Source organism: Pipistrellus hanaki (genome assembly GCF_964339955.1).
Source record: "Pipistrellus hanaki genome assembly, chromosome: 11".
NCBI classification, from domain to species: domain Eukaryota; kingdom Metazoa; phylum Chordata; class Mammalia; order Chiroptera; family Vespertilionidae; genus Pipistrellus; species Pipistrellus hanaki.
This window is the reverse complement of record NC_140513.1, coordinates 18,754,286-18,767,921: the sequence shown is the minus strand read 5'-3', so window position 1 is coordinate 18,767,921 and position 13,636 is coordinate 18,754,286. Positions and strand designations below refer to the sequence as shown.

At 47.4% G+C, this 13,636-nt stretch overlaps 1 protein-coding gene and 1 long non-coding RNA gene across 16 annotated transcripts in view; one reads left to right on the top strand and one right to left on the bottom strand.

Annotated features, from left to right (window-relative positions):
- ZNF462 (zinc finger protein 462) overlaps positions 1-13,636 on the top strand; it is a 138,082-nt gene that overhangs the window by 68,488 nt on the left and 55,958 nt on the right. For all 15 annotated transcript variants that reach the window (XR_014796408.1, XR_014796409.1, XR_014796410.1 and 12 more), the window contains one exon: positions 3,797-3,988. Coding sequence is in view for 12 of the 15 variants with exons in the window: in XM_084899730.1 (XP_084755856.1) it covers positions 3,797-3,988 (192 nt within the window). In the remaining 3 variants the exon portion in view is untranslated. Of the gene's footprint in view, positions 1-3,796; positions 3,989-13,636 lie in introns of those variants that run through there.
- Positions 5,082-8,411, bottom strand: LOC311630576. Its single transcript, XR_014796418.1, has 3 exons — positions 7,871-8,411; positions 7,611-7,726; positions 5,082-7,375 (listed from the first exon to the last, which is right to left on the bottom strand). It is a non-coding gene; the product is annotated as an uncharacterized lncRNA (long non-coding RNA).

Here is a 13,636-nt window from a genome sequence, read left to right as displayed (position 1 = left end):
TCTTCTCTACTTTGCATATGATAGGGGATGCTCACAGGTAGATAATCAGAACTTGAAAGAAAAGACGCCTGATGTAGGAAAGGCAGTGGGGAGCGGCCTGGGGATGTCTCCATGACCTACTCACTCTCTCTCGGAACCCCAACTCGGCAGCAGCCTGGGTGTGACCCTCTCAGAGCTTTTGACAACCTCAGAGGAACTCACATCAAACCCAAAGGGAAACTGGGAAATGGGGGCCTCAGGACACCCAGCTCTACCACCAGATTCTTTCAGAAGTGGTCTCCTCCCCGAGTTTCCTAGGCTGAGAGATTTAGATCCTAGTTTGAAAATTTGCAGACAGCTAGAATCCTCCTCATTTTTTTGGCTTCCCTTGGGTGGTTATAAAACCCACCGAGAACCCGAGTCCTTCATTCCAACCCTTTGCCGTCTCCTCATTGTCTGTGGAAATACACTTGTCTCTTTGCTGTCTCCTCCTGACTGTTGGTTCCCGTTGAACTGGCTCAATGCAGTGAAGCTATTGAAGGCTTCCAGATGCCCTGAGCCCCACGGCGGGCAGCAGGGTGGGGGTGGGGATGGGGGACCTGGGACAGGGGAGATTAGCCAAATGGGCTTGTCTCTATCTGAAAGTATTTTTATATCTCCAGGAAAATTCCACTGAATTTCATGGAGAGGCTCCGGGGTTCAAGCCATTCTTTCCTAACTGTATATTGTAAATGATTCAGCTGGGGCCCCAGCCTGGTGTTTTTCCCATAGGCCTCCGCCTTGTCAGAAGCGCTGTCGCAATGGGAGTTGGGTAAATGATTCGGCCTATAGGAAGGGTTTTGAGGGGGTGCCAGAGGCTGCACACTGGCTCCAGGGCACTGAGTGGAAGTGTAGGTTCTTGGAGCTGGCAGGGAGACTGGCCTTCGGTGCCCACTGGTTGGAGTGAATGTAGTTCAGCTCTCTGTGCACCTGGGAGCTCTGGTGTCTACAAATGGCCCTCAGCCACTGACAGTAGACCGGCTAAGGGAGACTCATCTTGTCTATTGTATATGGATTATTTTAAAGGATAAAGAGTCATGTAGATGAACCAAGTGACCTGGATTTGAATTCTCTCTCCAGTTGGACTATTTACAACCACTAAACAAAGTTCGTTAACCAAAGGACTTGTATGCATATATGCATAATCCATGGACACAGACAATAGGGTGGTGAAGGCCTGAGGTGGGGATGGAGGCACGCTAGAAGAGGTCAAGGCGGGGGAGCAGGGGAGAGGGGGAGGTGGAGAAGGTGGAGATATAAGGGAGAAAGGGGACATATGTAATACTCTCAACAATAAAGATATTTTTAAAAAAATAAATTTTACTGATTTTTTACAGAGAAAGGGAGAAGGATAGAGTTAGAAACATCAATGAGAGAGAAACATCGATTAGCTGCTTTCTGCATACTCCCACTTGGGATGTGCCTGCAACCAAGGTACATGCCCTTGACTGGAATCGAACCTGGGACCTTTCAGTCTACAGGCTGACGTTCTATTCACTGAGCCAAACGGTCAGGGCATAAAGATTTTTTTTTTTAATTGAAAAATGGAATAGGGAGAGCAGTGGTATTATATATAATGTAATATAATAATTATTGTAATAATACAATGATAATACAAAAGTAAACTCCATATTTTGAGTACTCACAATTATAAACCTACTTTTACCCCACCCTGTATTTGTAACAATATGCATATAATGTGTATATAATATATATGTACATATATATGTGTGTGTATATATTACTTATATAGGTAGTAGTAATAAAGCGCATTGCTCGTGGCCCAGCATTACCTGTAACTCCTAGGTAACTATGGGGGACCATTGATGGATGTTGTTTGTTTGGATCCTCTGACCCCTTTGAATGTCTGTTCTGCCTCGGGCTGTATCACGTTGCTTAAATCCAGGTTAGTTTCAAGACTTTCTTGGAAATGCAAGCTCTGGGGTCGTCAGTGGTGAAAGGAGACTTAATGTAGAACATGGGCTGGAGGGTCACCTCACATGTGAAACCATTGGGTGGCAGGCGGCAGCCCTTCGCTGGGTGAAGCGAGGACAGTTTTCCCTTCCAGTTCCTGCTTCACTTACTAAACTGGAGACATCAGCTCTGCCCTCAGCTCCGCCCTCAGCTCTTCCGACTGGCCCAGACAACCTTCATAACCATAAAGCCATTCTTCTCTCATTCCTTTACTTCCTCCTCTTTCATCTCCTCTGGCTTTTAAATTTCACTTAAAAATAAATTTTAAAAATACATGTTGATTATAGAAAATTTGAAAATGAAGGTAATATAGTCAGTCGTCTATAATCTTGTTATCTCAAGACTATGGTGGCTAACTTTTTTTTTTTTTTTTTAAAGAATGTTTTCATTGATTTTAGGGAGGGAAAGAAACATCAGTGATGAAAGAGAATCACAGATTGGTTACCTCCCACACGCCCCCTACTGGGGATCAAGCCCACAACCCCAGCATGTGCCCTGAGTAGAAATTGAACCGTTACCTCCTAGTTCAGAGGTCTGTGAGGTCCGAAAGGTTGGCAACTCCTATCCTAGTTCATTGGTCAACGCTCAACCACTGGGCCACACCAGCCAGGAAGCTGTTGTTAACATTTGATAGTTTTTCCTTTCAACTGTTTCCTCTATAATTATTTTTAACAATTGTGGTCATAATTTAATCTAAAAGATATTATTCCTTCCTATCTATTTTTCGAGTATCTTATTTTCCTATGTTGTTATAGACTCTTTAAGAAAATGACAGTTCATCAAGAAGATAGAGCCACATTTACTGAATCATTTTCCCATGGTTGGAAATTTAGGTTGTTTCATCTTTTTCAAGCATAAATGCATGTTTATTTCTAAATAAAGCTTTCTATATACTAAAGGATATTTCCGTAATGTAAACTCTCAGAAGTGGAATTACTGCATTATAGGCATGAACATCCAAAGCCTATTGTTCCAAAAAGCAGAATTGCTTTTTGAGTTGATTGTACTAGGGTAACATAACATAAGCTTGCCCATTTCACACCCTCGCCTCTGAAAATGCAGTTAATTGAAAAACTGACTTAGGGCAAAGGTAAATCATACTCTAATTTAATTTAGTCCTAGTGATTCGTCCTGCATTTCAGTGGTATAAAAATAATTAAAAAGAACATTCTTATTTTAACTGAAATATCCTGTTTATTGAAGAAGGTGGAGATATAAGTATAACCATACCTCTTTCGGTTAAAATAAAAAAAGGACTTGTTTTTACCCATTTCTGTATTATTGATTACATAGGGAAATGGGGTTTTATCCTGAGGTTTGTTAACTGGTCCAGAAAGAAAACAAAGCCTCCTGTGAGATGAGTGGAGTCTGGAGGTGTGGAGTCAGCAAGGAAGTGGTGAATGAGACTAGCACAGTGGACTGGCACGGAGGGACGGGTGACGGAAAGCCACCGAAAGGCCATGGAAGGAGAATTAGGCGTGTTTTTTCCCTGATGACCATATAAGGGCAGCCTTGACTGGGAAGCATTTCTGGCGGGGGCATCTTAGACATTTGGTTTGGCTCCCTGTGGAGGAACAGCCCATAGGCCCCTCCACATCAGCAGAGTGTGAAATGGGGAGGAGCCAGATCACTTTAAGGAGTTCATCCAAGGTTTCAACCCCGGAGGAGAGCAGTGGCTGGGGAATGGGAGGGAGTTATAGACCCCCGAAGCTCAGGATGCTCCTCCATCGAGTGATTAATTGTGTTCTGGTCTCCACCCCACCTGTGCCCTCCTTCCCCCTTTGTCCCTTGCCCCACCTCCCAGGTGAACATGCCTACAAATGTTCTTGGTGCTCCTTCTCCACCATGACAATCAGCCAGTTAAAGGAACACTCCCTCAAGGTCCACGGGAAAGCCCTGACGCTGCCCAGGCCTCGGATCGTCAGCCTGCTCTCCTCCCACAACCACCACGCCGCCCAGAAAGCCGCCCCGGCGGAAGAAGTGGAAGACTCCAATGGTAACGTGGGCTGCCCGGCCAGAGCTAACCGCCGTGGGGTGAGGGGGCCTGGGGATGATTGCCAAGCCTTCTTTCTAGAAGGAAACCTTACGCAAACACGTGGAGGTTCAAGTGAAGGAAGAAACGTGAAAGGGTTGAAACTATAGAAATATGGGAGTTGGGCCCCGGCCGGTTCTTGGGTGGTTAGAACATCTGGCCTGCTGACCGAAGGGTCCCGGGTTCGATTCCGATCAAGGGCATGTACCTGCGTTACAGGTTCAGTCCCTGGCCCTGGTCAAGTTGCATGTGTGAGGCAACCCATCTATGTGTCTCTCTCACATCGATGCTTCTCTCCTTCTCCCTCTCCTTTACTCTCTCTAAAAATCAATAGGGGGGGAAATATCCTCAATACTAACAAAAGAACTAAAAAAAAAAAAAAATGAAATTGGAGTTGGAAGGTGTTGGGAACTCGGGGAGCGTGTGTTGGGTGCAGACGTGTGTGAGCTTTGCTTGTGGAAAGAGCACGATGTGAGGGATGGGTTAGTGTTGGTTCTTTCACTGTTTGGGAGCCAGAAAGAGGATGGGCTACCAGACAGATGTATTTCTTTGTTTACTTATTTATATTCTGTCTTGTTCTAAAACAATATACGTGCGTTTTGAAGTGGTTGGGGAAGGAGAGATGTATGCTAACGACACAGAATTCAGGGTAGGAATGGAAAGGGTGAGAAGGTGGGACGAATATGTCCGATTGGATCACAAGCTGCTTTCGGGGTAAGGCAGCGATTGTGATGTAGCTGAAGGGTGTTGAGAACGCATCATTTGGGAGGAGGGTTTCAACTGCCCAAGTTTGGAGGCCATGGAGGGGTCTCCTCACTGGCAGTGTCACCAAAGCTGCAGGGAAGGCAGGGAGGGAAGGAAGGAGGGAGCAAAGGGATCGATGGTGGTTTTGGTCATGGCAGGAAATAGAAGGGTCTTGATGACTCAGCTCCCCTCAGGTGAGTGAGAATCGGGTACTTAGGAGAGGAGGGCGTCTGAGCAGGGCAGGAGACCTTAGTTAGAGCTGCTCTCCCCCAGGTCCCTCTAACGCCCAGGTACCCCCCACCAGCTTGAGTACCAGGTCAGGGAGAAGGTGTCTCCCAGGGTCTGCCGTGGCGTTCTGGGGAGGAGCTCGGCAGACTGGAAGGAACGTTCATGGGGTCTTGGGGACAGAGGCTTGGCTTTGAATCTTCCTTCTCCCGATGCCAGTTGTGTTTTCCTGGGCCACCTTGGCATGCTGTACCCCCATATAAAACTGGGTCAGAGAGTAACTGTTGGCCTTGAGAGATTCATGAGAAAAGGTACACTAATGAGAATGAGGTGGGATGCCTGATTCAACATCAGATGTGTGATTTGTATTTAACAAGTGGCCGTTTTGTTACCTGTGATTCTCATCCTTTGACTGAAATGCTGGCCTTTGGGACCTTCTGTCAGAAGCATGAAGTTGGGGTTATTTTTCATGTTAAGGGTTTAAAGATATTGACTCTTCGGGTAACGTGAGGATCTGACTGCCCAGCATGTCCACACGGTCTAATTACCAGATTATCAAGGAGGTAAATGAGAGGTCTTTATTCCTGAGGTCTACCAGAAGGCCGCTGTAGGAGTGGGGGGAGGAGAGGTAAGTCCTGAGACTGGCAGCTGTCCCTCTTGAGTTGTAGAACCCGGGGGCCTTTCCTAGGCAGACCATTAAACACTGTGGTTCCCCCAATAGCTTCTTCCTGGTATCCTGCCTTAGAGGACTTCCCTTTCATAAAGCAGGTTTGTTAGGATGATTGTGGCTTGCAGCGTGGTGAGCATGCTCTCTCCTCAGCTGCTGTGTGGTAGTTTGAAATGCAGGAGAAAGCCTGTGTTGTTGTTTTCCAGGCAAAACTTGCAGTCTCAATGCCAGGGGCAGGGGCTAGGGCATGTGAAAGGTACAGAAAATGCTCCCCTGGCACCTTGAGGTTCTGCGCGTGGGAAAAGACTGGTATGTTGCAACAAAGGGCAAAACACAGTGTCAGGTACCAACCCCTTGAGTGCGTTGTTTTCATCTGAAGTGGAAGCTTCACCCCTGGAGCCATTAGGGTGAAGCTGATCCACCCAAACACCATTTCCAGCAAAAACTTGACCCAGGACACTTCTCTCGATGTCATAGCTTCCTTTTACTTCGTCTTTCTTACTTGAAGGGTGCGTCTCCTCACAGGACACGGGAATCCCACAGACCACTCACTGCACGGGGTGCACTAACAAGGGTTAAGTTCAGGCAACTACCTGAGTCTGTTACTCTATACCAGTGTTTCCCAAAGTGTGGTACGCGTACCCCCAGGGGTACAGGAAGAGTTTGGTGGGGATATGCACTACACCGTGCTTAGCTGCGCCTAATTCTATGTTCTCATGAGTACCAGAGGTACTCAGCGTTACGAAAATTATGGAAGGGGTACACATATGTCAAAAGTTTGGGAAACACTGCTCTATACTGATAGCTACACTGTGCACAGAATCAGAAATGAATTGAATGCTGGGCTGGCGTGGCTCAGTGATTGTGCATCGACCTATGAATCAGGAGGTCACAGTTCCATTCCCGGTCAGGGCACATGCCCGGGTTGCAGGCTCGATTCCCACTGGGCGATGTGCAGGGGGCAGTCAATCAGTGATTCTCCCTCATCACTGATGTTTCTGTCTCTCCCTTCCTCTCTCTGGAGTCGCTGTATTTTTTAAAAAGAGAGGAAGAAAGGACTCGAGTACCAGTACCATTCTATTCCTCAAACAGCTTAAAAATTCAGATGTTTAGAAGGTAGTATCAGTACCTGCATCTGAACTAATCACAACCCTAAGCCAGAGACTTAGCCTTTTTGTGGGTGATTTCAGGTTCTTGGAAGCTAGACTAGGTTGGGACCTTGGGGAGGGTGGTCACAGAGTCATGATGGCACAGAATTGAGTCCCTCGCTGCGTGGCACAGAGAGTCTGCCTTGACTCGGCCACAGGAGAGTCGTTTGCAATCAATAGAAGTGGCGGGGGTTCTTTTTCCTTTAAAAGAAAGAACATAGTGAGTGTGAAAGCCCTGGGTGGCATGCATCTACATAGGGAGGCCCGTGCTGGTTTTAACATGTAAATAGCCACTATCAATGGGTCAGAAGTGATTTATTTAATTTGACGAAAAAAAAACAACACTTGAAAGTGGGGGGAAACAGAAAGAAGGCATCGAATCAGCTCTTGTCACGAATGAGCAGTTCCGTGGAAAGAGAACTTTCGTTTATTTGTTCAGTAAATATTTTCTCGGATGCTTACTGTCAGTCTCACATAGTTCTGGGTGCTCAGGAGCGATGGAGGAGGTCCACGGTGAGAAGGCTCTGTGCCGGGGAGCCAGTGGTGGGTCCCTGTCAACAGCTAAGCCTGGGGGTGAGAAAACAGCTGCGGGGCTAGACCGTAGCCAGTAAGTCACGCCCCGGATGGTGTTTGCAACGCGGATGTGAAATCCAACTGCACATTTTAACGGGGTGAAGCTGTGGGGCTGTTGGCTCTCAGCTGAGGTTTCCCACACTGCGGATGCCAGGACGCTGGTGAGCTGCAGGCCTGGAAGGGGTGGGGGGTGGGGGGGCACGGAGACCCATAAAACCAGGGAACTCACCACTGTGTCCTTGGCTTTCTGGTTCCCGGTGAGGGATGTGAATCGAACGAGTTGACATGTTCGCTGCTGTCTGCAGTTGTCAAATGCTTGCCGTCTTGAGCACGAGCCAGCCTTCCCTGGCAGAGGAAAGCCGCCTGAGAAAGCGGGTTCTCCCGAGGCCGCTCTTCCTCCCCACCCAGAGGGAGGCCTGCAGGGGCGGGGAGCTGGGAAGGGCCAGGAAGCTGGAGGGGAGGTTTCGTCCCAGCCGCCTGACCACACACCTGTTCTGTGCAGACACGAGGCTCTTGGGCTCTGGGCTGTCCGCCTTGACGGGTTCCAGCAGCACATGAGGGTCTCATCTATTCCTCCCGATGGGTGGTTGGAAAGGAAAGCCACAGCCGTGCGGTGCGGGTCTCGTGTAGAGGATAATGGGAAATGACACGCCATCGCAATTCCAAACGGCGCGTTCAGGGGAAATCATAAGCTTGTCAGCCAGAGGAAGCGCTCTGCTCTGTTAGTGTTTACGGGGCCCCTCCTCCTGCCACATAAAACACGGGGCTGGGTTCTGTCAGGGTTTTCCCACAGGCCTCTGCTGGCAGCACAGAGAAGCACACACGCACACACGCGCGCGCACACACATCTATAAAATAACAAAGAAAGCAGAACATGCAGTTCGGTCGGGAGGTTTGTTTAAATCAGAGAGGCAGTGCAGTGCACGGACAGTGGATCATTAACTTAACCGTCAGCCGGGTCATTTATAAGAAGTCAGGCCAGTGGTGACGTGCCTCCTCCTTACTCCCTCCGGTTCCCCTCCTTCCTCCCCCCCCCACACACACCTCTGGAAGGATAGGCTATTTTATTTCTCTTACCCACTTGTGCCTGTAGAATTGTCTGCTCTAGGAAATAGCTGCCGTGATGTGTTTAAAACAAAACATGAGAGAGACCCTAAGACCAGCTGCGGGTGAAATAAGGTGAATGAGGGCTACAGTTTTTTCATCCACATCCTGGGAAGACACAAGAACCCTCTTGTGATGCCGTCCCGTGTTACTTGTCGGTCTCAATCCTGGTCACCCAGTGGGGGTGTCTTCACTTTTGTGGATTAACAGGCAAATGTTCTAAGGAGCTTTGATTGTGTGTGTGTATGTTTCTACGTGTGTGAGACTTTCTGTTATCCTCAGTTGGCTTTTCTATTCTGAACTCTAGCATAATATTTGCTATCAGCACTTTTTATCAAGACACCTCTCATCAAAGGACCACAGGCACTTGTCACCCTATCAGAGCCGAAGCCCTCCTCTTTCTTGCACTCAGAGTTTGCCATGCAGGCACACCTCCCCCATTCCAGAGCGGCCTCACCAGCAAACCTGATGCCACCAGCCTTCCCAGTACTTGCTTCCGCCAGCGTCCTCTTTCCGGTTTCTCCGCCTGGACTTCCGAAGGAGCACTGCTGGGTGTGTGGGAGAATTTCTTCCCTGTTGGCTTCTCTCTCCGAGACTCTGGCTTTCCCTTTCTCGGAAGAACAGCTTTTACTGCCTCTGCTCGGTTACCCTTTCCCCTCCGGTCTCTGTTCCCTGTCTGTGCTTGTGAGTATGATATTGTTCCTGTCCCCTCATTTGCCAGTGGGGGCAGTTCGGTAGGGACTGCCTCAGTACTGACTCCTTTGGACTTGCCAGTGAGTTCTCGGAGTTCTCGGAGTCGGCACCGTTTCTCACACGGTTCGTTGCAGGGAGTGCTGCTGGCATTTCTGAACCCACAGAACCCAGCTGCACCAGAGTAAGCTTACTGCATTTCCATGTAAATGACAGGTTCCAAAGATGACCATTCCCAAGACGGAACTTTGGGGACTGTTCTAACAGAAATCTTCTGACACGTGATTCCGCCAAGAGGGAAAGATCTTTCTTGATGAAGAACATAGTGGACATTGTCATTGTTCCCTGCATCCCGGGCCTTCTGAGGAGCTGGGAGACGGAAGGCCGCAATGGGGTGGAAGTCTTCACCACTCTCAGAAGGAGATAGCAGGTGCTGTGGGCACGGCCAGGGTAGTCACCTGGGAGAAGAGTCCCTTCTGGAGCGAAGGCACACGGTCATTGGCCCTGGTTGTTGTCTGTCTTCATCCAAAATCCCACAGTGTTTGGTTGCAGTTCAGTCCACATTGATAGAAGCTCTTGTGTGAAACTGAACAACAAAACGGATAGATGAATGAAATTTCCGATTCTGCCTGACAATTTTACCGACTGGGATTTTAACATAATATGTTGGTTAGAAGGAGAACTGCTTTGTGAGATTTATCCTGGTCAGTTTCTGCAAATCCCAAGTCAAGGATTGGGAAAAAATTTTTTCTGTAAAGGATCAGATAGAAAATATTTTCAGCTCTGTGAGCCACATGGTCCGTGTTACAGCAACTCAGCTGGGACCCTAATGTGAAAGCTGCCGTAAGCACAGAGCGTGGTGGTATTCTAATAAAACTTTATGCACAGAGACAGGGGAGGCCACGTTCAGCCCCTGGGCAGTGTGTCACTGACCTTTGCTGAAGATGATTGGAGGGGGAAAAAGTACAGTGATACTCATGAAACTAGTCCCGTTTTAATAAATGTCATTATAGACCTTTATATTTGACATGGTCACTACTCTCTTTTTATAATACACTAGCGACCTGGTGCACGGATTTGTGCACATTGAAAGGAAATTAATTAGAAAGTGGCAGGCAGGTGGTCCTATCTACCCCCCACCCCCCGCCCCAGCCAGCCCTACCTGGGGTGGTGCCATGGCTCCAAGGATGTCTGCAGAGTGAGCGGGGTCCCTCTGGCAGGTGGGGTCCCTAGGCCAGGCCTGCAGGGATCAGGCCAAAACCAGCTCTCCAACATCCCCCATGGGGTCAAAGTGCAAGAGGGCACTCTGCAAAGTTGCTATTGTACAGCGTGTGGAACACAAATGCAAGTGTGCAGTAAACCAGATTCGGGGTGACAGTGCCCCAAGCAACAACATAACCCACGGCCGAAGGTGGAATCATGCAGCCCCATGAGGAATCAGGCTCCCTCCTCTCTGGTTTCAGGGTGGGTCATCCGAGAACCACTGTTGCCAAGTCACTGCAGCTTGGCAGCTCCTGCGTTGAGTATCTGCCCCCTGGTGGTCAGTGTGCACCATAGTGACAGGTAGGAGGACACTTAGCATATTAGCCTTTTATATATATATTGATTTTCTTATTGATTTCAGAGAAGAAGGGAGAGGGAGCAAGAGGTAGACAAATCAGTGATGAGAGAGAATCATTGATCAACTGCCTCCTGCGTGCCCCTACTGAGGATCAAGCCTGCAACCCAGTCATATGCCCTGACCAAGAATTGAACCATGACCTCCTGGCTCATAGGTTGACTCTCAACCACTGACTGGGCACATGTGGACGGACCACTCTTAGGTGTCACTCAACATTTAGCTCGACCTGAATATGTTCTTTATTTTATATATGTAGGCTATGAGACTTCAAAAGCGTTAGCATGTAAATTACATTTAAGCTTAAGAGAAACTGTTTTCTAAGAATCATATTGTGTCTAGCACCGAACTGTCAATTCATTTAACCTTGACTCTAGCAACTCTAGACACTTAAAAATCAAGTTCTGAAGTGCCTGCTTTTCAAAGAGAAGCTTTTCCGATTCCTAAATAGGTCAGACCTAAAACTCAGCCTTTACAAGGAGCCAATTAGTTGCCGGGGCATCAGACCTTCCACACAGGTGCCCACCGCAACCAGATTTCTCTTGGTTGAGAAAAGAGAAAGAAGAGGTGGTTTCTCTACAAATGACAGTAATGAAATGGAAACTCTTGAGGTGAATAGTTGTGTAAAGAACAAAGATGTACATCGTTTAGAGCATGTAGGATACAAGGCATAATTTTAATGGCCGGACCAAAATATTTAATGGGTTCTGCTGATCTCCAAATTATCTGACCTGAGAATGCTAGCCTCCTCTTTACGACACCCGAATTTCTACATTAAAATATGACCTGGAGTTTATTTTCATGCTTATTGTGAAGGTGGCATTTCTGCTCTAAAGACTTCAAGTTGGTAACTGCAGTGTAGCAAAGTGGTACAGGTGACTCTGCATCCTCTGTTAGACGCTAGGGATCTTCAGAGGTTGCTTTGTTAGAACTTGTCTTCAACAGCAAATAGGAAGCTTCCACAATGACCACCACCCTGACGATAAATATCACATTCTCTCTCCTTCCAGAGATTCCTGGGGATTTTTGAGTTAGCCACAGTTTCATGTGCCGAGGATTAAAAAACATTTCAAGTGTAAGCTTTCCATGTCCTGGGAACTTAGTCAACTAACCATCTCCCTCTTCCCATGCCAAGAAAAACATTTGTTAATCAGAAATATAAGCATAGCCTTAATTGGTGGATAGGGCACCAGCCTGCAAACTGAAGTGTTCCAGGTTCGATTCTGGTCAAGGGTTGCGGGCTCAATCCCCAGTTCGGGGGGGCATACAGGAAGCGATTGGTCGATGATTCTCATCATTGATGTTTCTGTTTCTCCCTCTCCCTCTCTGAAATAAAAAGTATACTTAAAATTCTATATAATAAAGAGGTAATATGCAAATTGACCATCACTCCAAGATACAAGATGGCCACCCCATGTGGACACAATATGGTCACCACAAGATGGCCAGCAAAGGAGGGCAGTTGGAGGTGACCCAGGCCTACAGGGGAGGGCAGTTGTGGGGTACCCAGGCCTGCAGGGGAGGGCAGTTGTGGGGTACCCAGGCCTGCAGGGGAGGGCAGTTGGGGGGGACCCAGGCCTGCAGGTGAGTGTAGTTGGGAGGGACTGGGCCTGCAGGGGAGGGCAGTTAGGGGCAATCAGACCAGCAGGGGAGCAGTGAGGCATCGATCAGGCTGGCAGGCAGAAGCAGTTAGGGGCAATCAGGCAGCAGGCAGGCAAGTGGTTGGGAGCCAGCAGTCATGGATTGCGAGAGGGATGTCCCAGATTGGAGAGGGTGTAGGATGGGCTGAGGAACACACACATCCCCCGTGTACAAATTTTGTGCACCAGGCCTCTAGTATTTATATAAAATTCCTCCATTCTCTCGAGACTAACCGTGTTTCCCCAAAAATAAGACATCCTCCAAAAATAAGACCTACTTACAGGTTTCCTTCTGAGTGAAATATAAGACATCCCCCGAAAATAAGCCCCCCCCCCCAGGCTCTCAGGAATTAGATTGTTATGATGATGTTCCAGAAGATGATGACATGATTATCATTGAATAAATGAGTAAATTCTTGAGACTGTAGCATTCACAGTTTGTCTGGTTTGTGTTGACAACTACCGTACTACCGTACCGTATACAGATAATAAATTTCCTTTATTTTCATTTAACAATAAATGTGTACCATATTCTTCTTCATGGAAAAATAAGAGATCCCCTGAAAATAAGACCTAGCGCATCTTTGGGAGCAAAAATTAATATAAGACACTGTCTTATTTTTGGGGAAACAGGGTATTATGACTCCCCGGTCCTCTCCTTGCTTTCAAATACTGTTCTGCATTAGAGGGTTTTACACGAGCAGAAAGGAAGTTTGAATTCAAGAGAGCTAGCATGCAGGAGCTGACACTGACAGGTATAGACCCTGGGACGGCCTTGTTACAGGAGAGACTGTGTCCTGGGCAAGATGACTGACTGTGTAAAAGAGGTTTTTAAAAAATGTTTTATTGATTTTTAGAGAGTGAGGGATAGAGAGAGAGAAACACATTGATGAGAGAGATACACCAAAAGAATTTCTTTTTAGTGCTGAGATAGGAAGAAGATGCCGGGAATAACCTTTTAGAAATAACTTATCATTTATTTTTTTAAAATAAGTTCCATGAGGTCTTACGGTATCGCCCAGAAGAGCATGTCTAAATCATGTACACATTTCGTTGTTAATGTATTCATAATCCTAAACAACATCCTCTGGAAAAAATCCCACTGGTGGCGGTTAAGTAAAAATAGCGAGGTAAAAGAATGGCCAGGGTTCGGGTAGGAGGATCCGCTGGCTTGTCTTATGCTGGGTTCAGTCCCTCACTGTT